Raw genomic sequence first — 25,896 nt, 5'->3', positions numbered from 1 at the left:
AGATGACCCAGCATATCGGGTGGATAGAGAGGCCATGGGAGTGGAGGGTTCCTGTCTCTTCGTTATGGGGTGGGAGTGAAGACCGCAACACACTCAGACAGTGGTCTGCGTTTGGAGAGAGACTCGCAAGCTTCTTGACTGGGAAAACAAGCTGACCAACCGTACTCCCCTTTGGAATAGCACTGCACTGCGCAAGGAGAAGTTATCAGGATTTAGGCAGTGGAGACTAATTGGAATTTAGTATCTGGGAGACGTAGGGGGTGGGGGGTGATGGTGTCTTTTACGGTTCTGGTGGGGGAATATGAACCGACTAACCCGGAACAGTTCCGATATATGCAACTGAAACATGCCCTGAGGAGTCATGTCCCGGAGGGGGTGCAGCTCCCAGAGGCGACACCCTTGGATGATAGACTTCTACTGGATCCAGTGCCAAGTAAAGCCCTCATTAATTTATGTGAAATTACTTAATAATTCACCCGCTATACTACAGCATCTCCGATCAGTATCGAAGGGTAACATAGGCCTGATAGAGGACGATGATGGGCGGAGGCCATTCAGAGCCCCAGGGAGATTGCTATTAGCAACCAGCTGGGAAGATGTCTGAACTGTCTTATGCCATTCTGTAGTTCATATGGTCCTATATGCTGAAAATAAGTATTATGGCTGTACTAAGTAAATCCTGCAGAGTCCGATGTATGCATTGTACGTTGAGCTTTGTTTCAATAAAGAGTTTTAAAAAAAACCACAATAAATATGTTCCATCAATTAGCAGTTGTCCCAAACCACCTAAGGCCATTTGTTAGGTTGAGCGCGCAAGCGCTTTGGCCTGTTGTATAAACTTTGGGCTTTTAACCACATCCATCTCGCACCCATCACTTTCATTTGTTCCTGGGTTTGCCTTTCAAAAGTCCCTTGTTGTAATTGGTAAATGCTTTGTTTGTCCCACCTTAAGGGTGTTTTTGTTACGCCTTGCAGACTGCCCCTGTTACATGGATTATTGCATGATTGCCAATATACTTTGGCATGGGCAAACTATTTTTTGTTCTTTTCTATCTCCCCTTCGTGCTGCATGGAGGCCATAATGCTCGCAGCGCGAACAGGCACATTGGAGCGTTGGTCACATTGTTCACAGTTACCTAATGAAAGTAATTTCTTGTTGCTCTCCCCTTAAAACACTTGAAGTTGGTAAATGCTTATGTAAAACAGAAATCCTCAAAGCGAAAGGCTCTCCTGCCACAGCGGGGAGAGCAGATGCCACACTATTTACTGCACTCTGGAAACTCGCCCCATAATGCTTTGCAGGGCATTACTTTTGCAAAATAGTTTTGCTCATAAACATTGGTCATGGGATAATAGGACCACTACCAAATCGTTCAGCATGACGCACGCGTCATCTCTGGGTCCCTAGACTATGTTAGTGGGGACCCCAAAATAATAACCCCTCCCACCATCTAGAGTCTTTTAAAGTGCTCTGCTGACTGGAACTTTTGTTTTATAGGTGGGAATAGCATGTGTTTTAAGGGTCTTGTTTGTAATATCATTGTTATAGGCCACTACCCCTGAAAATGTGTAATGTATGGGCTAAATATATGGTTACACTATACTATTTATTGTCATTTTCTTTTTGTGCGGTTATGTCCACCAGGGGTTAACTATATAGTTACATCACAATGTTTCTTAAAAATGCTATTTTCATTGTGGTGTCCTCTAGGGGCTGTTCTAAGCATTACGGTCATATCAGCATACTAAAATATTCATGACACAAAAACTTGCCCCATAATGCTTTGCAGGGAACTACTTTTACAAAACATTTTTGCTCATAACTCAGCCTGTTGTGCTCTTAGGACAACAGGACCACTATCAACATGTGCTTTCTGTTTGCATCATCTCTGGGTCCCCACACTAGGTCCCACACTAGGTTAGTTGGGAACCCTAAAATAATAACCTCTTCTGCCAATCCAAGTCTTCTAAGCTTTCTTGTGGCTAGATCATTTGTTTTACAGCTGGGAGATTTTTTTTAAAGGCCTTGTTTGTAGTATCATTGCAGTATGCCTGCTAGCCCTAAAAACGCCCTCTAGGGGCTAAGTATATGGTTGCACTGTATTACTTTCTCCTGTTTTTTTCAAGGGGTTATGTCCTCTAGGTGCTAACAATATGGCCATGACCATGTTTCTCACAAATTATATTGCTTTTATGGTGCCCTCTAGGGGCTGGTTTGAGCATTGCAGTCTAATGCCAGAAGTGTATTTCTGATTTAGTCTTATATGATGATTGCATATGTTTTACTAATCTCTCCTTATTGCAATTATGACCATGATTCAGGCCAACTTAACAGCCTTATTACACTATGACTGTTTGAACACTCATGATAAGTTTGGGTCATCCTTGTAGTTTATTTGTTCTCTGTGGCTGTGTTGTGTATTTTTGGGGGGAATTGTGTTAGCTAGCCAGCTAACTTTGATGGTGTGGTGGTGGAAGTGTTTTCTATTGGAATTAGGATGCTAAATGGCAGCATTTTCATTTTTTTGCAGCAAATAGAGGAATAAGGTAAATGGAAGTGCTTTAGTTATATTCAGGGCCATTGGAATTATATGACAGGAAAAGATTAAATTATGAGGCAGGGTTTGACCAATATATGTGATGAGAAAAGTCCACTTATAAATGTACAATGCCAATAGCTCTAACTCAAGCAAATCCAAGACATATTGCATTGCAAATGCTTGTTTCTTTAAAACAAATATGGACCCATTGTCCTGCCTAACCATATCCTAATTTTTAACCTTGCTTCCGTTTGCAAGACCGTCGAAGGACAAGGAGAACTGAATGATCTGCAACTCAACCACCAATTTGGGATCATACTTGTTTGAGACACAGAAAGAGCCAGAGCTGACAGAAGGGAGGAGCTCCTTTCAATAGATAAAGACAAGTCTTCCAGCTCCTGACTTGTCTGCTACCTGATATACAGCTAACAACACAATAGTTTTGAACTGGCTATAGAATTATGCAAGTATTTGTGGCACAGCTGAATCCTGATCCAAACCTTTTCCTCTAAACCCTAGTCAAAACGCAGGGTTGGACCACTTGAATCATTCAGTTGCCCCGTACCCTGTTACATTCCCCTGAGTTCACGCCTTTCCTGTCTTTTATTGAATATCTATCTTCTCAGGATTATGTAATTTTCCAAATGTATGTATACAACTCCCAATTTCAGTTTTGACTGGAGAACAATCCAACTTAAGCTTCCAACTTTACCTCACGTTTACACGACCACCTCGACTGGGTATAGGAGAACAACATTAAATGAACCAAGGATGAGAGCCTCATATTTGTTTAAAAGAAGCCTGTCCCACTAATATTGGATTGACATCCATATCTTGGCTCCCTCCTCTATCCACCACAAAACAAGCCATGAATGTGAAGCTATTTTTGGTTTTAAACTGTCATTTCTTTTACAAGTCAATGCAGTGGTAAAAAGGATCAATTTCCAGCTTTCTCCCCTCAACAGAATATTTAGCTTACTCTGTGCTGATCTTTGGATGAAACCATCAGAGTCTTTGTTATGTCCGACTTAAGTTACTGGAATATCATCTGAATTGACCTTAATTAATCACTCATTGCAAGACTACAAAGGCTAAAAACCATGCAACTAAAATGTGTTAATCTAATTAAACGGGATCCCCTCAAGCCTGCCTTGAGAGCACTGCACCGACTGCCTTTTGAAGCCAGAGTCTTATTAAAAGTTCCCTCCACTATCTACATAGTCTTTTGATAGGAACATAAGCTAGACGCCTCCACTTGCCAGCTTCTAATGTGCTCTATCAATGGTAGTTGATGCAGATGAAACACTGAGACACATCATTGGAGTGCAAGGCCTGAGACTATCGATTTGGGCTTTTCTAGAAACTTGTAAAAAGTGAACTGTTGAGGCTCATTTTCTAATTGGACTTTCCAAACTGTAAGGGCTGTGATCTAAGAATATCATCCATGAATTCCTTCCCTATTAGAATGAATGCCTCTTTTGACTTCTTCAATAGGACCTCAATAAGCTACTTTTCCACCACCATTCCCAATTGTAACTAAAAGTATCCCTGGTGGCAGTTAATGTCCAATTGCTCAGACGTCACAATATTCTCGTCTCTTAAATCGAGACTAATCTCGGACCTATACCATAATCTCCACAACACTTAAATTATTTCTAGATTAATTTTGGTAGCTGTGGCAGATCCATGTCTAGCCCTATCCTTCTTTTGGCCATAGTTGCGTACAGTCTTTAAATCTACATGCTACCTCAGTGGTTATCAACTCCCAGCTTTAACGTTCACCATACATTCTACTTTCTTTTTGGCTCTCTGAAGTACCTAAAACATTACTGGTAGAGCACTATAAAGCTCCTTAGGAAATAAATTAATACATTTCAGTTCTCCTATACTATTCATGCAGAACTCTACCTGGCACTGCAAGTGCTACAGGAACTGGGGCTCTGGAGATACAGAAATGTTGGTTGAGGGTTTGGAAAGATGAGAACATTTTACTTGAATGCCCTGGTAAATGGGATAGAACTCTACATATGTCAATGTGTTCAACAGCATATAATTTGCTTTTGTCCACGTGACCCACATACGGCTGTGCTTTCATGTTGCCCCATATTATGAGCCACTAGGAGACAGTGTCAAAAGATTTGTGTAACGTTTTCTGTTACATATTCTGATATCTAAGAGCTAAGCCTTATTTGAGCTATACCCTAAGACTCGTTTTCTATCTTTGGCATTTAGGCAAAAAACAAATTCTCCTTTCCAAGCAATGCCTACTTCTACCCTTTCATATACCTAACATTGTACACCCCCCACCTGGACACATTTTTCACCCATCTCCAACCTTTTATTATCCATTTCACTTAAGTCTGTCCTACATAAATAGCCTTGTCTACCACTGTAACAGGCACTACCCGGTTAAAAAAATACAGTGTTATGTAAACTTTATAAATACCTCAAATAAAATAAATTAGGTTGTTGTCCTGACTACAAAACGTGTAAAATGCTTTCTTATGCCTCCTTATGTATATCATTTGAGTGTCTCGAAATATGCCTCCATTACAACCTCATTTCACCTTGTATGCTATTTGAGCTGTTCTAGATGGAAAGTTCAATGTCTGCAACTTTAAATATTTAGATCTCTGGTAGGCAGGGTGTATATTTGTATTATTTTATCGCTTTTCTGTATATTTTGGACTTTGACATCTAACGTATGATTGTCTTTTTTTAAATTTCCTGATTTTCACATATCACACCACTTTTATTATTTACAGTTGCATTGAAATTATAACCTGGGGTGAGGCCTCTTTCGGTCTTGCTCTCTATTTTACTCCGTTTGAGGAAATGCAGAAGTAATGTAGTCCAGAAGAGATACTTTTGCAGTCATAATTTTGGTGACAATAATTTAATTATTTCCCGTTTTGTTCAGTGTCTTTCAGGTAGCTCCGATGGAACAATTCGTCTTTGGTCTCTAGGCCAGCAGAGGTGCATAGCAACATATCGAGTTCATGATGAAGGTGTGTGGGCTTTGCAGGTCAATGAAGCATTCACTCATGTTTACTCAGGAGGCAGAGACAGAAAAATATACTGTACAGACTTGAGGAATCCTGACATCAGGGTACTGATTTGTGATGAAAAGGCACCAGTTCTTAAGGTATTTTGACCCTTCTCTTTTTCTGAGCCAGCATTGTACTTCTTATCATTTTACACAAATAGTTAACATTGTGTGTTTCTATCTTAAAGACATAAATTTGCTACTGCAAAATATCCTTTTAAAAATTAAAAAAACATTTTACCCGTCAAAAGTAATTTCGGCTTGCAAAATTAGATTTTGTGACTCTTTCCAAATCACTGATATGAAGTTGTGCGAAAGATGTGTTCTGTTTGTCTGCTCACCACACCCCATTTTGCGTGTTGCAACAGGTAGTAATAGTGGTCTCTGACTGCGATTTGCTGTTGCAAACTATCGATCATTACCGACTCCTGAACTATTGTGCTAATTAATTTGCAGAGGAGGCACTTTCGCTTTGAGAATCATGGCAGTCTGCCTTTGGGAGGATGAGGAGGACCAGGGGATCACCGCAAGCTGGTTACCCACTCCTGATGTCTTACGTACAGTTTTCACTTTCCACTTTTTCTTCTTTTATTTAAAGCACCGCTTTTCAATTTAATACATAAGTCCCATGGCTCACAAGAGAAGTCTACCATTCTAACACCCACTTTTACGGTTTTTCTTATTCAGATTTAAAATCAGATTCTTGTTTAAGGTTTTGAGTACAGCCTTGTTCTAAGATATTGAGAAGGGGTTGGGTATAGATCTTGAAGCCTGATACATGCGGATCTGCCAGCTTTTATCATTAGGTATCTTGGGGCACTAGAGCATACATCTCCTCTGCATAGAGTGGTATCTTTGGCTCCTTAAGCATTTACATTCTGGGCTATTTCTCGACGATTAAAGCACAAATCTGGTGTTAAAGTCTTTTAATGTAGTTTGACCAGTGACTCATAATCTAGCCTTGATTTTGGCTTTATTTTTTATTTATGTTATAAATGCATTTCTTTGTCCACATTTCAGAGCATAATGTAGCCCATTCTATGTATTTAAATGCTTCTGTAGCACATGAGTTTCATTTAATATTCTTAAAAGCCAAGTTACTTCCCCCCCTACCGTTTGAAGAGAAAATACATGCCAATGTAAAGGCAACATCTACTTTCCATGTTTGGCTTTAAAAAAAACACTGTACAAGAAATAAAATGGGTTTGAAGCACGTTTGCTGCTGGTTCCACATTCTTAAGAGGAATCCTGAAACCATATTGCTTCTATAGACATGCACACTCCCAGACAGTAAAATTGTGATGTCCCTTTCAGGCTGTTCAAGTGCAACAGTACTCCCAATTTATAAAACAGCGACAACCCTTCAGCTCTTTATTTCTAGCTCTAGAAGAAGAATACCAGAACATAGAACTGTGCCCTTATAAATATTTGTTCACAGAAATTTTAATTAAACCGTTTATTGACACTTCAAGTCACAGTTTAATATTTTCTGTTAAAACTGATGCTGGTTTTCATTTCGTATTTTTCCTTCAGATTCTGTTTGCCAACTTCCTGTCAGAAAGCAAGCACATATGCAGATTGTGAGCCTGTATGGAATTTTGTCAGGGATTGCACACAGTTTACTGTTGTGCTGCATTTTCCCACTGTGATAGTTGCAGTTTATTTCTCAATGGGTATACGAAATCCACACGTCAGGTGAAAGGTGTCCTTATCTAAGGCTTATATCGTGGCATAACCACTGAGTATCTTTGGGGATGAGACAGTGGTGGATTCATGGAGAGGCACCCCAGTTTGTTGCACCAGAGTAAGATTGTCGTCACTTCCGGGTTTGTCTCCAGCACTTCCCGAGACCTGCGGGTTAGGTCTGCGGGTTAGGTCTGCTCTTCTCCTCCGGCACTATGGTCTTCTACTTCACCAGCAACGCTCTCCTTTAATTCCTTTGCCCTGAAACACAGCACAACTCGAGGACGGTTTTAGAAGCGAGGAGCCTCCAACCACTGACAGGCAGCAGCAGGAGCAACGGCGTCACCAGCAACCACGGGGGTCTGTACAAAACTCTTTCAAAACCATAACTGGGATTTATTAGCAGAACAACAGACAGGCAAGGGACGGAAGTGCAGAAGCTGGGGAGCCCGGGTGCAGTTCTGCAGTCGCATTTGCTGTTCTGAATGCATTTTTTGAGACGGACATTGTGGGATTATTGAGGCAAACACTGGGGATTATTATCTGTGGCGAAGGACTTCTTTCTACTCATTCCCGAAAACGACATCCCTTTCATTTTTCTACTCTCCGCCCCGCTCTCAATCCCTGTCTTGTGTGTTATAAATAATATCACCAACAACCTCTGCTAAAATCAACCCTCCTTCCTCCTCCTCTCTGACCCCATCCAACATCCCCTGTCAAGATACGCGAAACGCTGAACTCACGCAGGTGCCGCAGGTGCCGGGTGGCTCACGTCGGAGTGCAGCGCGGCGCGGCGTAGAGCAGAGCACGGACGCTGCCGCCGCCTCCACCACCGCTACTGCTGCATTTGGGGGGGGGCGAGGGCCCGTGGGAAAGGCGAGGAGCTTGGAGGAGCTTGGAGCTGGATCAAGCGGCTCCTCACCGGTACGCGCCCCCCTGCGAGATCCCCCTGCGTTGCACCCGAGAGCGCCGAGGGACGACCCTGGGGCCCGGTGACTGAGAGCGGCCGAGGGGTAAGACCGAGGGGCAAACCGAGGGGCAAACCCAGGGAGAGTCAGAGGCCCCTCAGGACCCAGTGACAGAGACAGAGACAGAGACAGGCTGAGGACGACGGGGGACCCTCGTTAGGCCCTCTGACGCCCCGCCGACTCCCGGGAGGGGCAGGGCTGAGACCCTTGGAGACCCTGAGACCCTTGGAGGTGATTGACTGCGCCCCCGGAGAGACCGCTGACCCGCAGTCCCGTTGCAGTCCGTTGTGTGCAGGGGTAGCCGGTGACCTGCGCCCTCCACAGAGATTTCCAAGGGTGTTATAGTAGACCTCATTACACACTCCTTCACCTAAAGGGACCCGAGGAGTGGCCTGAGGAGCCAGCGATCCGAGCACCGGAAACTGACTGTGGCATCAGAGAGAGGTCCCGGTGTCTGATCCCTTACCACAGACTGGCCTTGGGCGCTAGAGCCTGATCCTGGCCACAGGCACCACAAGTGACTGACCTCCAGGCACCACAACTTGGGTACTAGTGACTAACCCCGAGCACCGTGACAGGACCCGCATCAGAGACTGACCCCGGGCACAAGAGGCAGACCCCGGCACTGGAGACAACCAGCAGCACACTCTTGCACACTCTTGCAGGACACTGGGTTGCCGGTTCGGATCGCCGCCGCCGCAGTAGGCTGCCTGCTAAAAACACGCAGGGAGATCTACAATACTCAGAATTCTCTGTGTTTCCTGTGCGCTAAGTGGCGCGAAAGTGCTGCCACGCCCCCCGGGCCCTTAAACTGCAACAAGGTACACTGCACCGGGCAGGGGCAAGAGACGGGACTGGGCCTAAACTGCCTAAACTGTAAATTATTTGTAGTACATCTTGACTACGCGGTTTTGTGTTTTGTATTGCTGAATTATAGCTGGTGGTACTTACTGCAGCCAACCAACCTATGATGGCTAACTGTAATAACTCCGCCAAAAAACTAGGGGCTACTATGCTTGATAACTACCTGGTTAAAGTGGTTAAAAAGATTAATAGTGATCGTAGAGTTTCCCTAGGGAAAGGAGGTTCCCCTGTTCAGACACACCCTAGTTCCTCCCCACATACAGTGTCTACCTTTGAGGATCTGGGCGCCATCACTGATCAGGATATGATACTAACTGAGGCACAGATATATTCTAATCCCTTAGACTCAATGGGTACAATCGGCGAGAGCCCATTTAGCCCCGTGGTTATGGCAGATACTCCCCCCCCCAACCAGCAAGAGCAGTTAGGGCTTGTAGAAAGTCGTTGGGCAAAAGAGGAGCGGGGAAGGTCAGCAATTCTCGAAAGTCCCTCGAAGCAAAAACCCATACTATTAAACCAAAGGGGTTAGACGGGGGATCTGATAAGCCAGCGGGTTGCTGTCACAACAGGCAGTATATAGAAAATATACTGGCAACAGTAGAGGATAAGCTAGCGGCAAAAATGGCTGAAATTTTTAGCACACTATTGTTGAAAATTGAAGTACTTACCCAAGAGGTCCACTGTTTGAGGGTACAAGCCACATCGACACCAGCAGCTGTACTAACGGTACCTCTTGGTTTACCATCTGGAAATTGTGTTGAGCAGGCAATACTCACGGGCAGCAGTTTAAGACATAAAGCCCCATGTAACGAAACAAGTTTGGAGGCGGAGCCCACTATACCTAGGGTACCCGAAGTGATTCGAGGGTCCCTAGAGGGTAGGCCACAACCAACTCGAGTCCACAAGGAAGTAACAGAGCACATCAATAATTATAATGTTAGGATTGATCTCCCACCTGAGGCCGCTCCATTTGTATGTATATTGTCAGGAGTGCCAGAACTTAGTTCAGGTAAAAAAGAAGGTTACAATGACTTAAAAAATAAAGTAGCCTTCTGGCTTACTAAGAATAGACCCCTCCCCCCTACCATTGATGGTAAAATTTTAAATGTGAGAAGGGTGGGTTGGCTTGGCCACATGATTCAAGATATTCCAGGTGATCTGGTAATAGTTAATTTCAGGAGTACAAATGTGGTCCCATTTTTGCGAGGCTGGTGCCCGCAACTTGCAGATGGACCAATAGTCACTTGGGAACTCCCAGATTTTTATCCTACGGTGTATCCCGAGGTGAAGGTGCCTTCCCAGATTAATAAAAATGTCATTAACCCTCCCAGGGGCTGGTTCGCACCAGAAAGCATTGAACCCTTGATTACTGCCGGGAGATATGGGCCGTTATCCTGTCTAGATGAGAATGATTGACTGATTGGTAGAGAAGAAATAGTTAATTTAACTTTATTGAAATCCCCCCACATAGAAGATATAAGCTGGAAGGCTATTGCCACAGATCCAAGTAATAATCCTGACATTTCCCCTGTTGGTACATTGTCTGCATTACCCAATTTTAGTATGGACTCACCCACTGCTTTAGCTGAGTCTGTTGACATGTTATCAAGGTATATATCCTGGAACATAGCCGGTCTGGAGTCCAGCCAGTGTATTCCTGATTGGAGGGACTTCATTGATCAGGGCGATATAATTGCATTCCAGGAAACATGGGCTATCACACCGATATTTCGGGTGGGGTATCTGAACTTTAGCAAGCCAGCAATTAGAGGCCAGAAAGGGCGTCCTGTTGGAGGTCTTACAATTTGGGTCCGCCAAAGTGCGGGTGTTAGAGTTGAAGAAGTGTCAATTGATAGTTCAGACATAATTGCCGTAAAGATAAAGTCCAACCAAGGTACAAACATCCTGTTGGTTAATATTTATGTCAGGGGCCTCCAGGGAGGAAGGGTTTCTCCGACCCTCCTCCTGTTGGATGACATTTTATCAGGTTCAACGACCGATGGCCACAAGATTGTGATGGGGGATCTTAATACTTGTTTTGAGCCCTTGGGTATTGAGGACGGCCCGCTCACCGAGGAGGAGGATCTATCCTGGGGTATTCCCCAACTTGAGATACCCTCGATTGCTAAGTGGTCGAGCTCAGCCACCTATATCAAGGGGCTATGCCTGGATATGGGTCTAAGAGCTGTTAATGGAAGGGTCAAGTCAGATAGGAAGGGCAGGCATACGTTCAACAACGGCAGACACAGTAGTCGTATCGACTATATTTTGGTCGATGTGAGGCAGTGGTTTGCAGTTGTTGATATGCTAGTTACGGAACGCCCAGAGAGTGATCATGACCCGCTGGTTTTGACCTTAAGGGATTCCAGCTTTCAGAGGTCAGAGGGTAGTGGTCCTAATGTAACAGCACGAGAGGTCATTGTGAGCAATGACATGCGCAGGGTACGTTGGCCCAAAATAGCCGTTGACGCTGGGGCCCGTAGGGCAATAAGAACCTTAGTGTCTAGCTCTGTGGAGCTTTTAAACAATTGTGGCTCACAGGACGAGATTAACAGCGAACTTATACGCACCCACTCTGACTTGTTTCAGGAACTTAAAAAGTTGTCCATCAAACATATCCCTAAACAACCTAGGCCCAAGAAATACTCATCCCCTACTTGGTTTGATAAAGAGTGTAGTTTGACAAAAAGAGTTCTCTTTGAGGCTATTAAAAACAAAAATCATAGCCAGATTAGATCTTGTAGAAAACTCTATAATGAGGCAAAACGCAAAGCAAAACAAAAGTGGGACGAGGAACGCTGGCTTATGCTGTCAGAAGCCTGTGGTAAACGCAACATGCAACAGTTTTGGTATCTCATGAGATGGGGTATCTCGCAGGACGCCCACTATAGCCCAGCATCTGTCTCTAATCATCAGTGGGTACAAATTTTTGAGGATCAGTTTAAGTGTTATACAGTAGAAGTGACTATACCCTACCGTCTTGAGCCCGCCGAGCTGTTAATATTCTCAGCTACTGAAGTTATCAATTGCCTGCAAAATATTCCCAAAGGGAGGGCCCCTGGCCCAGATGGTATTCCAGCGGACATTTTTTTGGAAGACCAGGACCTATGGGTACCTTATATACTCCACCTGGCGAATGCAGTTGCTGCAGGCGCTAAAATTCCTGATTCATGGTATGGGGCAGAAATCCTTCCTATATACAAGAAAGGCGATCGCTCAGTACCCTCAAACTACCGGCCTATCAGCCTTATTGATGCGATCCAAAAAATTATAGCGCGCCTCGTCTTAGGGAGGATACAGGAATGGATAACAGACTCAGATATTTTGACTCCGTTGCAGGCGGGCTTTAGACCTCATGTAAGCACCCTTGATCAAGCCTTTCGTTTTGCCCTCTTATATTGGAAAACAGTTTTTTTGGGTAAGGGCAAGTTATATGCAGCTTTTGTGGATCTAAGATCTGCATTCGACTTGGTTCCTAGGCCTAAATTATGGGATTGCATACTGGAACAGGGAATGCCCAGGGCTCTAGTGCGACTCCTAGTGAATCTTCATGCACACACCTATGCCCAAGTCCGCTGGGGTAAGCCTGGCGAGGTTACGGACAGGTTCCATGTTTTGAAAGGTGTTAGACAAGGATGTGTCCTGGCTCCCACTTTGTTTTCCCTGTTTATTAACGGGGTTACCAAATATTTTGCAACACATCCCACGGATGCTCCCCAGATAGCGGGAATGAAAGTACCATTGCTCATGTTCGCGGATGATACCTTGTTATTATCAAAGACTAGGCAAGGGCTCCAACAGGCCCTACTCAGATTTGAGTTATTTTGTGACGAGAACGAGCTAGAAGTAAATGTTTCTAAAACAAAATTTATGGTACTAAGAGGTCGAACACAAACTGTGGCAAGGGTCAAAATGTGTGGTGCTATTCTTGAGCAAACTAATGAATTTACATATCTGGGTGTGCATTTTAGTGACAATTTTAGTTGGAAACCCCAGATTGATATCCAAGCACTTAAACGTGCTCAACTAGGCGGAGCCCTTCTTAAGGAATATAAAAGATCATTTACCCGCCCGATGTCCCCACTTATGGAAATCTATGGGTCAAAAATTCTTCCCTCAGTCTTGTATGGGGCAGAGCTTTGGGGTTATAGCAATCTGGACCGACTGATGCTGGCCCAAAACAGATTTATAAGAGGGGCGGTTGGTCTTCCGAGGTCATCCCCACGTATTCCGCTCCTTTATGACCTTGGGCTCCAACCGGTGGAAGACCAAGCCAGATTTCGGCCCTTGGCCTTCTGGCGGAGGTTGTGGTCTACCCCAGAGCTGTTGTTATATGCGAAAGCATGTCTCGAGGTAAGGGACACCCTAGGATCTGATAAGATTGGCTGGTTTAAGGGTGTTAGAACCACTCTTTGTGCCATGGGTCTAGGTGCCCTTTGGCACAACCCTGACTCAGCTACCTTTCCTTCAAAAAAAAGTGCTGAAACAACTATATTGGGAATGGGTGGTAGGCACAAGACACTCATCCCTTATAGGTAGTTCCCTTACAACAACATTTTTACACGTGAAAGATGCCTCTGCAATTGAAAAGTACTGGGATGTTATAACAAAACCCATGGACCGTAAATTATATCACCAAGTTAGAGTGGGCTCATTACCATTAAGGTGTTTAACCTCCACCTGGGGTACTGGTGGCCCAGATAAATGCCCATTGTGTACTGAAATGCGGGAAAATGTGAGCCATTTGTTTTTTGTTTGTCCATTATATGCTGCCCCAAGGAAGAAGTGGTTGGTACCCCTATGCAAAAGTCTGGGCACACAATCGGCCGAGACTGCTTGTAGGATCCTTAAAACTGATCCTTCACCTACTATAGCAATAGGGGTGGCCAAATTCCTGGGGTGGGCATGGATAATTCGTTTTGAATCACTAAAACAGCTACATGTTTTAGATAAGTAAATTATCCTGAATTTTAGAACTGAGCCTTTTTAAAGTAATGTACTCCTTTTTATTATTATGTTAAAATATTTAACAAATGACGCATTAGATAGATTTAATACGTTCTTAGTAGCTTTTATGAAATATTGTATTTATTGTTATAATCATTAGCACTGACAATTTTATAAGTATTATGACGTGTAGCATGTCTTTTATGATGAAATATCGAATAAAGACTTCTTTGACTTGACTTGATTCATGGAGAGGGCAAAGCTAGAGGTCCTCTACCTCAGTCTTTAGTTTGCAGTCGTCCTGCTGTGCACTGCACCCTGTTAAAAAAAAGGGGATCTAGAATGTGTGTAGATGGGGGCAGGATTTGGGTCTTTGTGACGAATATTGAGATGAAGTTTGTTTTGTGATGTTTGTGATATTAATGTCTGAGTGTGTGGTGCTAGGGTTGGAGTTGCTTTCTGTCGGAAGTAAGAGTAACATCTTTGGTGCAGGCATGGACTTGTAACAGGATGAATGTTCTCGAACAAATGTGTATATTTGTATAATGTCTCTATATAACAAGAATGTAAATGACATAATGTTCGATGGCATCTGTCGCTGTAGATACACATGGTATGCATGAGCTCGCCATCTGGTGTTGGGTCGGAGTGTTACAAGTTGTTTTTCTTCGAAGAAGTGTTTTCGAGTCACGGGACCGAGTGACTCCACCTTCTGTGCTCATTGCGCATGGGCGTCGACTCCATCTTCGATTGTTTTCTTTCCGCCATCGGGTTCGGACGTGTTCCTGTCGCTCCGAGTTTCGGAACGGAAAGATAGCTGAAGACGGAAGATTTTCGACGGTATCGTTGCGATCCGGTTAGAGATAGACACATACGACGACGCGTTGAACATCGAAGCGCCTCGGTGCCCTTCGGGGTAGATTTCGGCACCCCGTCGGGGCCTAGTCGGCCCGACCGCGTGGAGGACAACGCCGATGGATCGGACCCCGTTTCGATTCTGCCCCGAATGCCACAACAAATATCCTTATACGGACCTACACTCGGTCTGTAATCTGTGCCTGTCACCCGAGCACAGCGAAGAATCCTGTGAGGCCTGTCGGGCGTTCCGGTCCCGAAAAACTCTGCGCAACCGTCGAGCGAGAAGACTCCAGATGGCGTCCACGCCAAAAGAGCGTCCACAGTTCGAGACAGAAGAGGAACAGGAGGAATCCTTTTCCATCCAGGACTCAGACTCCGACGAGCTACACTCTACAAGAACTGTGAGTAAGACGTCGAGATCAAACCTTAAAAAAGGAAAGAAGGCCCAGGGGACGCCACTGCCAACCGGCCATGGCTCCACCCAAATTCTCGGTGACCAACAATCGGCACCGAAAAAGGCCCATTCAGTGTCGAGATCGTCCGACTTCGGTCGAGACACCGGCACGCAGCCTCCTCGGGACCGAGAGAGTGCTAAACAGAAGCATCGACACCGAGAGTTCGGTGTCGACACGGATCGACGCCGAGACAGTGGCGCCGAAGACCATAGAGGCCAGGAATTTTCGGCACAGAAAAAGAGGAAGGTTACCTCGGAGCCGAAAAAACAATCGACTGGGTTTTCGGAGCCGAAAAAAGCGACATCAGACCCTGTTTCTGGCTCCTACACTGAAGAGCATTCTATGTCTTCTCAAATGAAGAAACATAGATTTGAACAAGAACTGCAATCCACTGACGTGGATCACACGCAAAAGCGTATCTTTATTCAGCAGGGGACTGGGAAGATCAGTACCCTTCCACCTGTCAAACGAAAGAGAACGCTTCAGTTTACTCCTCAGCAACAAACAGCACAAAAGGTAACACCTCCTCCCTCGCCTCCACCTGTAACTCCGGCTTCGCCAACTTACACCCCGTCACATTCGCCAGCTCACACCGCCATGAGCCACGATGACCAAGATCAGGATGCGTGGGACTTGTATGACGCACCAGTGTCTGATAACAGCCCAGACACATACCCAACTAGGCCATCACCACCGGAAGACAGCACAGCCTACTCACAAGTGGTGGCTAGAGCAGCATTATTCCATAATGTGGAACTACACTCGGAACAAGTAGAGGATGATTTTTTATTTAACACCCTCTCCTCAACCCACAGCTCCTACCAAAGCCTGCCGATGCTCCCAGGCATGCTACGCCATGCAAAGGACATTTTCAAGGAGCCAGTTAAAAGTAGGGCAGTGACGCCTAGGGTGGACAAAAAGTATAAGGCGCCTCCTACGGACCCTGTATTCATCACCTCTCAGCTGCCACCAGACTCTGTGGTGGTAGGGGCTGCCAGAAAACGGGCAAACTCACACACTTCTGGGGATGCACCTCCCCCAGATAAAGAAAGTAGGAAGTTCGATGCAGCCGGGAAGAGGGTTGCTGTCCAAGCAGCAAACCAGTGGCGCATCGCAAATTCACAAGCGCTGCTAGCGCGATACGACAGAGCCCACTGGGATGAGATGCAGCATCTCATTGAACATCTCCCAAAAGATCTGCAAAAAAGAGCAAAACAGGTTGTTGAGGAGGGTCAAAACATTTCCAACAATCAAATACGCTCCTCCATGGATGCAGCAGACACGGCCGCAAGAACCATTAATACGTCGGTTACCATCCGTAGGCACGCATGGCTCAGAACGTCTGGATTCAAGCCAGAAATTCAGCAGGCAGTGCTTAACATGCCAGTAAACGAGAAACTTCTGTTCGGTCCGGAGGTCGACACAGCCATAGAAAAGCTCAAGAAGGACACTGACACTGCCAAGGCCATGGGCGCACTCTACTCCCCGCAGAGCAGAGGATCTTATAACACCTTCCGCAAAACACCTTTTAGAGGAGGGTTTCGGGGTCAGGCCACACAAGCTAGCACCTCACAGTCCGCACCGCCCACCTACCAGGGACAGTACAGGGGAGGTTTTCGGGGCCAGTATAGAGGGGGGCAATTTCCTAGAAATAGAGGAAGATTTCAAAGCCCCAAAACCACTACCAACAAGCAGTGACTCACACGTCACTCACCCCTCCCACACAACACCAGTGGGGGGGAGGATACATCAATATTACGAAGCATGGGACAAAATAACTACAGACACATGGGTCCTAGCAATTATCCAACATGGTTATTGCATAGAATTCATGCAATTCCCTCCAGACATACCACCAAAATCACAAAATTTATCAAAATACCATTCACAGCTTCTAGAGATAGAAGTTCAAGCACTACTGCAAAAAAATGCAATAGAATTAGTACCAAGCACACAAATAAACACAGGAGTTTATTCACTGTACTTCTTGATACCAAAAAAGGACGAAACACTGAGACCAATTCTAGACCTCAGGGTAGTAAACACATTCATCAAATCAGACCACTTTCACATGGTCACACTACAAGAAGTGTTACCATTGCTCAGAAAACACGACTACATGACAACCCTAGACCTCAAGGACGCATATTTCCATATACCAATACATCAATCACACAGGAAATATCTAAGGTTTGTATTCAAAGGAATACATTACCAATTCAAAGTATTGCCTTTTGGTTTAACAACCGCTCCAAGAGTATTCACAAAATGCCTAGCAGTAGTCGCTGCACACATCAGAAGGCAGCAAATACATGTGTTCCCGTATCTAGACGACTGGCTAATCAAAACCAGTTCGCTCACACAATGCTCAAACCACACAAATCAAGTCATACAAACCCTCTACAATCTAGGGTTCACCGTCAACTTTGCAAAATCAAACATTCTGCCAAGCAAAGTACAGCAATATCTAGGAGCCATAATAGACACGACAAAAGGAGTAGCAACGCCAACTCCACAAAGGATCCACAATTTCAACAGGGTCATTCAACACATGTCTCCAAACCAAACAATACAAGCAAGAACAATACTACAGCTCCTAGGCATGATGTCCTCATGCATAGCCATTGTCCCAAACGCAAGACTGCACATGAGGCCCTTACAACAGTGCCTAGCCTCACAGTGGTCTCAAGCACAGGGTCACCTTCTAGATCTGGTGTTGCTAGACCGCCAAACTTACCTATCGCTTCTATGGTGGAACAGTATAAATTTAAACAGAGGGCGGCCTTTCCAAGACCCAGTGCCACAGTACGTAATAACAACAGATGCTTCCATGACAGGGTGGGGAGCACATCTCAATCAACACAACATAAGAGGACAATGGAACATACATCAAACAAAACTGCATATAAATCATCTAGAATTATTAGCAGTTTTTCAAGCACTAAAAGCTTTCCAACCAATCATAACCCACAAATACATCCTTGTCAAAACAGACAACATGACAACGATGTATTATCTAAACAAACAAGGAGGAACACATTCAACGCAGTTAAGCTTGTTAGCTCAAAAAATATGGAAGTGGGCAATCCACCATCAAATTGGTCTAATAGCACAGTTTATTCCGGGGATCCAGAATCAGCTGGCAGACAATCTCTCTCGAGATCACCAGCAAGTCCACGAATGGGAAATCCACCCACAAATTCTGAACACCTACTTCACACTCTGGGGAACACCACAAATAGACTTATTTGCAACAAAAGAGAACGCAAAATGCCAAAACTTCGCGTCCAGATACCCACACAAGCAATCCCAAGGCAATGCCCTATGGATGAACTGGTCAGGAATATTTGCTTACGCTTTTCCTCCTCTCCCTCTCCTTCCTTACCTAGTAAACAAATTGAGTCAAAACAAACTCAAACTCATTTTAATAGCACCAACGTGGGCAAGACAACCCTGGTACACAACACTGCTAGATCTGTCTGTAGTACCACACATCAAACTGCCCAACAAACCAGATCTGTTAACGCAACACAACCAACAGATCAGACACCCGGACCCAGCATCGCTGAATCTAGCAATCTGGCTCCTGAAATCCTAGAATTCGGACACTTACAACTTAGTCAAGAGTGTATGGAAGTCATAAAGCAGGCCAGAAGGCCATCCACTAGACACTGCTACGCAAGTAAGTGGAAAAGATTTGTTTGGTACTGCCATCATAATCAGATACAACCACTAGAGGCAACTCCAAAACATATAGTAAATTACTTGCTCCATTTACAAAAAGCAAAGCTAGCCTTCTCTTCTATTAAAATACACCTTGCAGCAATATCTGCATACCTGCAAACTACATATTCAACTTCCTTGTATAGGATACCAGTTATCAAAGCATTCATAGAAGGGCTTAAAAGAATTATACCACCAAGAACACCACCTGTTCCTTCATGGAACCTAAACGTGGTTCTAACAAGACTCATGGGCCCACCTTTCGAACCCATGCACTCTTGCGGAATACAATTCCTCACCTGGAAAGTTGCCTTTCTCATCGCCATTACATCTCTAAGAAGAGTAAGTGAAATTCAAGCGTTCACAACACAAGAACCTTTTATACAAATACATAAAAATAAGGTCGTCCTACGACCTAATCCAAAATTTTTACCAAAAGTTATTTCTCCATTCCATCTAAATCAAACGGTAGAACTACCAGTATTCTTCCCACAGCCAGATTCTGTGGCTGAAAGAGCACTACATACATTAGATGTCAAAAGAGCATTAATGTACTACATTGACAGAACGAAGAACATCAGAAAAACTAAACAGCTATTTATTGCATTCCAAAAACCTCATGCAGGTAACCCAATATCAAAACAAGGTATAGCCAGATGGATAGTTAAATGCATCCAAATCTGCTACCTTAAAGCAAAAAGACAACTGCCCATTACTCCCAGGGCACATTCAACAAGGAAAAAAGGTGCTTCAATGGCCTTTTTAGGAAACATCCCAATGCAAGAAATTTGTAAGGCAGCCACTTGGTCTACGCCTCACACATTCACCAAACACTACTGTATAGATGTGCTATCCGCACAACAAGCTACAGTAGGTCAAGCTGTATTAAGAACTCTATTTCAGACAACTTCTACTCCTACAGGCTAAACCACCGCTTATGGGGAACTAACTGCTTACTAGTCTATGCATACCATGTGTATCTACAGCGACAGATGCCATCGAACTGAAAATGTCACTTACCCAGTGTACATCTGTTCGTGGCATCAGTCGCTGAGATTCACATGGACCCACCCACCTCCCCGGAAGCCTGTAGCAGTTCAGAAGTTACCTTCAATTTTGTACATTTGTATATATATTACTTAATCCTTTAATAGGTACATACTTACATTTTTCATTGCGCGGGCACTATTACTATAGTACAACTCCTACCTCACCCTCTGCGGGGAAAACAATCGAAGATGGAGTCGACGCCCATGCGCAATGAGCACAGAAGGTGGAGTCACTCGGTCCCGTGACTCGAAAACACTTCTTCGAAGAAAAACAACTTGTAACACTCCGACCCAACACCAGATGGCGAGCTCATGCATACCATGTGAATCTCAGCGACTGATGCCACGAACAGATGTACACTGGGTAAGTGACATTTTCATTCTCTACCTCGTAGAAATGACTGCATGCTTTGTTAATTTTAAATTGCAGAGCTTGACAGCAGGACAAGGAATCAAAATACTAATACATTTTGTTTTTTTTCCTTTCTGATTTACTTCGTAGATGGAACTGGATAGGTCTGATCCTCCAACAGCACTTTGGGTAGCAACAACCAAATCGTCAGTAAATAAATGGGTAAGAGACTTGTTACTTACTCGAAATTTTCATTACACTAAGTAGTACTTTTCTCGCAGCAATCCTAAAATTTTATGTTGCATTGCATATTGCTTGTTTTTCACTGCATTTCACTCAGTAACTCAAATCTGCCCCCCTTTGCTGTTTTTTAAACTTTCCTTTTTGCATTAAAAACCTAGTCCCTAGGGCATATTTGCCTCTTTTTTACACCTTTGTGTATAATCTGTCTTGTGGGATTTAGTTCTTTCATTGCCCAGTGGTACAAAAACCCAGGTTTTACAAGGACTAGTGAAATATTTTCCATATTTCGTGCAAATTCCATCCCCATGACTGCTTCTGCAGAGCTTCAATGTTTTTCAGGTTTTTTAATTAATAATGGGAAGCTTCAAGCATTTCTGAGCTCAACTGTACCTCCTTCTTTAAAGAGAAGCCTATTTGTGAAATACAAGCAAAAGCACAACATCCTTATTGCAACTAAGGAGCATTGATGGCTCTGCTATGCTTGCTTTAATTTCAGCAGTTTCTAAGCATGATTGAGCCTCTTCTTTGCTCATGAAAACCGAACATTCTTATTTCAATCAGTGCACGCTGTTATCTCTGCTTTGCTCGCTAAGCTCTGATTTCCATAGCTAGAATATGTAATTGTGTGTGTGTGTATAGGTATATATATATAAGTCTAGGGCTCAGCAGTCGCTGCTGTGGTGTTAACGCAAATCTCTTTTTCTCTTCTGCAAGTGAGCATCAGCAGTGATGCGTCTTTCGTGGGGTGAAGTGAACACCTTCATGAAATGACCGTACAAGGCACCAGCACTCCTCAGTATACCAAGGATACCACATAAACTATAAATTTGCTGGCCATCCGTCTAGCTCTGAGAGCACTTCTCAAACTCATTCAGGGCGTGACAGTCCTCATAAAAACCGACAGACTGACAGCCATTAATTAGCTAGTCAAGCAATAGAAGAGGGGGGGTCGGTCTGTCTGTCTGTCTTGGGGAGGTCTACTTCCCCCAGCTGTGACTCGGAAGATTTGGCATTGGGCACCCCACAAAGCCATTTACTTGTTGGCGGAGCAATTTCTGGGATTGGAAAACAACTTTGTGGACCAGGGCAGTGGGACCACAAGTTTGATCTCCACTGACAAGTCCTTCTCTAGTACATTCCTCGGTGAGGAATCTCTATCAACGACCTGTTCACCACTCCTGAACATGTAGAATGCCAAAACCTCATCTCCATGTACCTTCAGCCTCAGTCCATGGGCAGTGCACTGTGGACGAACTGGTCAGAGAGATTTTCCCATTCTTTTTCTCTCCAACCCCTCATCTTGTACCTAATGAGGAAGAGGCACAAGGTGTCCATGTCTCTTATTCCAGTTGTACCGACCTGGGCAAGGCAGTCCTGCATTCAGTGCTCCAGGAAATGTCAGTCAGTCCTCTTGCTCCCAGACCTTCAGTCTGCATTAGAGCCACCACAGACGCACAGGCCCTAGGAAGCTGAACCTTTCGATCTAGCACCTGAGTTCCTAGAGTTTGGCTGTGTCCACCTTCCAAAGGAATGCATGCTTATACTGCAAGAGGCATGCAAGCCCACCACTTATTTATGCCTGTTAGTGGAAGTGATTCGGCCACTATTATACCTTCTAACATCCATTTAATGTTGCTGTGCAATAGATTGTCTGTTATCTTCTACATGTATACAAGGCAGGTCTGGCCTACACTTCTATATGAACACACTTAACTGCAGTTGAAGCCTATTTACAAAACTGATAAGACTTCAGTTTTCAAGGACCCAGTCATTAAAGCCTCTAAGGAGGGCCTTAAAACATAACACCTCTGAAACGCTCCCTGCACCTCTGTGGTCCTCAGTGATGCCTGAACTCACTCTTCAAGCCTCTCTACTCATGTGGCCTAGAGTTATTGTCTTTGAAGGTGACCTTTTTAATCTTAGTCCCTCAGATACATTAACAAGCTTCAGGCTCTTACAATACAGGAACCAGTATTGCACATCCACAAGGATAGGGTAGTCCTTCCCACAAACCCTTCATTTCTGCTAAAGGTTGTCTGCAGGCCACTGAGCTTCCAGCAACAAGAGTCGTTATCCCTCCAGGCCCTAGATGTTAACCGGGCTCTCATATACTATATTGATAGACCTGCACCATTTAGAAAGTCCACTTAACTTTTCGTAGCCTTTGCCACCCCACTAGGGTCACCCCATCCCTAAAGCAGGCATTGCAAAGTGAATTGTCAAGCGCATCCAGGCTTGTAATGCTAAAGCTAAGCGTAGACTTCCTTTGCCCCTTAGAGCCCATCCCACATGCAAAACAGTTTCCACTTTAACTTTTGCTTTGTCAACATTACACATCTTTACCAAGTACTTGTGTTAATATTCCAGCACATCAACCAACTTTACTTGACCAACTGGCCTAAGAACACTGTTTCAGACTTAGTCTGCTTGCTAGCCAGTGTTTAAGGGAGGAACTGCTTTGCAGTCTACTCAGAACATGTGCATCTACAGCCAAATATTATATGAAATGAAAATGTTACTTGTAAGCATAATAGCTTGTAGTGCATTTAATTCACATAGCCCCATCCCAGTTTCTAGCGATATCCGTTTTTTGCTTTTCCAGTCCTTTTATAACGTACAGCATATTCTGTCTTCGACACTGCTCATCACTTACCTTAATCACCTGCTGAGTGTAATATAATCTAAGGTGTAGTCCATGGGCTGGTACTTAACAGACTTAAGGGTTGAGTCACAGCCGGTCTTGTGACTCGAATGTCATCAGCTGAAAACAAGTTGCAAACACCAGATGATAGATCATGTGAACCTAAAGCACTGCACGCTATGAACAGATAGTTAGAGGTAACATTTTATGTAGATAATATTTCACAGTGGCAGTCAGCATGGTGTAGTTATAGTTAAGTCAGTTTCAATCGGAATAGTATTTTTTGTTTCGTTATTAACTGGTGCCATTTGACAGATCTTCATGAAACTTTTCAAAATAAAGTTCAGCCACCTCTGCTCCTTCATTGAACGTTTTGTACTGATTCGTCAAGCGGGGGCCAAGAAAAGGTGGGATTTTCCCAAAACATTGATTTTCCCTTGATAATTCCAACAGGAAACTTTGTTTTCTGATAGAAACAATGACTGAACGGAATTACACCAAATTTGGCTGGAAGTTAGAACGTTTCTCAAACTTGCTTCCTGGGATTTGGTATTCTTCTTTTAAAATATTTTTGAGAAATTAGCATTTAAAGAGGTGCTCAGGTTAGCATGAAGGGATTAAATGGTATATCTGGATGGCTGGTTGGTCCCTCAAGAGTCCCACATCACTGGGGAAAAAAAAAAGTAGAGCCTCCTGATTGGCCCAGGGAACTGTTCTGCTGTCAGCCGTTTCGTTACTGCAGGACCAGAACCTGTCCAGCTGGGACTGTTTGATTTGGCCTCAACTCTGAAAAAAATGTTGCGACCTCGATTATAGTACTTGGGGACTTGATGCCTATGTCCTGAAAATGTTTTTCTATATGGGCATAAAAGTGCAGGGCTGAGACACCCTTACCACGAGGCATATGCAGCGGGTGCCCAGAGAAACTACACAGAGGTTAATTTTTTTATTATTTTTTTGTTTTTTTAGTTATTTTCAGGCCACAGATATCTCTGCATTCCTGCAGGAGGTGCTGTAAAAGCTTTCACCTGGTGCTGCCACAGACCAGGCCTTCCGGCCAACCTTAAGCCGTGCACAGGGGAAGGCATTAGCTGAAGATTGCCTGATGGGCTAGGGTGCATTCTCAATTTTGGTTATGATAAAAACAATATTCTAGAAATTCACTGGAAAAAAGGAAGGTTAAACTGACAATAAAATTTGTTATGGCAACAAGAACTTTGTTCATTTTAGGAACTTCACTAAAAAAGGTTAAAGTAACATTCTAGTTAGATATTGAAGTGAGATGACCAAAATTAACAAAAAAACAAAACTGAAATTCACCAGTTAGAGTGTACTAAAGTAACTATAACTGGCATCCCCGCCATTCATTGCTTATGACCTCACATATTACATGACTCATGGCATGTTAAATGAAATCATAGATGACATTACTGACATTGTCATTGGGACAGCATCCTGTAATGTTGGTGAACTAAAAGTAATTCAGCATGCTACACCTGTGTCCAATTTTCTATCACCAATCAAGTAATAATGGACGTGGGCTTTGAGCACTTGATGGATACAAAACCTATGTCACCTACCTAACAAACAAGATGCCTCCATAGATTTTAATTGAACGCCCCTGTTTTTTTAAAACCTTGGACATCTCCCCCTCCCCTCAAAAAAGAGTTCATATTGTATTCACTTTATCAGAATTACCCTTTTAGTGACCTAACGTGACCTGCGATATTAAGTCAAGAGGTTGACAGGTATGCTTTTGTCACTGAAATTCTATGTTCCGTTAGTCCCTATTGACAACCCTCTGTAGTTTGGTAAAGTACAGCACACACATTCCTGAGAAAGGAATAATTGCATACAAACGTTGAGCCACGCTTAGAATGCCATTGTGAGATAAATCACCTTATAGAGGGACACTCCTACATTATATTCTTTATTATTCAGCAATCTGCATTGCCTCAGAATCTTCAGTGAAGTTCTGAAAATAAACATCCATACCTTGTAAACATCATCGCAACAAATAATTTGTCTGTAGCGGAGTATTGCAACCGTTTAACATGGGTACATGTCAGGATATCCATTGGGAGACAATCTGTTGTCAATAGATGTTTTGGCCTGTCTAACAGGTTGTTTTCAACAGGCGTTTGTGCTAAGAGGAAGCCTACATTTAAACATACCCCTGCAACCAGGTGTGTTAATCTTTTACCCTGTTTAAAAGTGGACTACTATGTGTACCCCAGACTTTAGTGATTTGTAATCTGTGCACCACACATCTTTCAACATGCACCATCACACTCAACAGGCACAAGTTACAGATGTGGCAATTGATACAGGGGTATTTGGAAAGGCACCGTGGTATCTCCTGAAGAGCATCCTTTCCATTACCTCGTGCAAGTCCTAATTTTTTTTAGGTCGGTCAGGAAGGCGCGCTGCCAGAAGGGCGTTGAGGTCCGAGTGGTATGCTTGTGAACGACTATGAACTCGAGTGAAGCGTGCATTGTATGAACTGAAAGTGTGTCTGTGTTCTCTG

General features: G+C 43.9%; 1 protein-coding gene across 1 annotated transcript in view; it reads left to right on the top strand.

Annotated features, from left to right (window-relative positions):
* Window positions 1-25,896, top strand: part of WDR48 (WD repeat domain 48) — a 353,999-nt gene that overhangs the window by 116,596 nt on the left and 211,507 nt on the right. Inside the window, exons 8-9 of the mRNA XM_069211082.1 lie at window positions 5,461-5,685; window positions 20,636-20,707. Coding sequence (XP_069067183.1) covers window positions 5,461-5,685; window positions 20,636-20,707 — 297 coding nt within the window. The remainder of the gene's footprint in view (window positions 1-5,460; window positions 5,686-20,635; window positions 20,708-25,896) is intronic.

This window comes from Pleurodeles waltl, chromosome 10 (assembly GCF_031143425.1).
Source record: "Pleurodeles waltl isolate 20211129_DDA chromosome 10, aPleWal1.hap1.20221129, whole genome shotgun sequence".
Taxonomy (NCBI): domain Eukaryota; kingdom Metazoa; phylum Chordata; class Amphibia; order Caudata; family Salamandridae; genus Pleurodeles; species Pleurodeles waltl.
The sequence above is the reverse complement of the archived record's forward strand: the minus strand, read 5'-3'. Positions and strand labels throughout refer to the sequence as shown.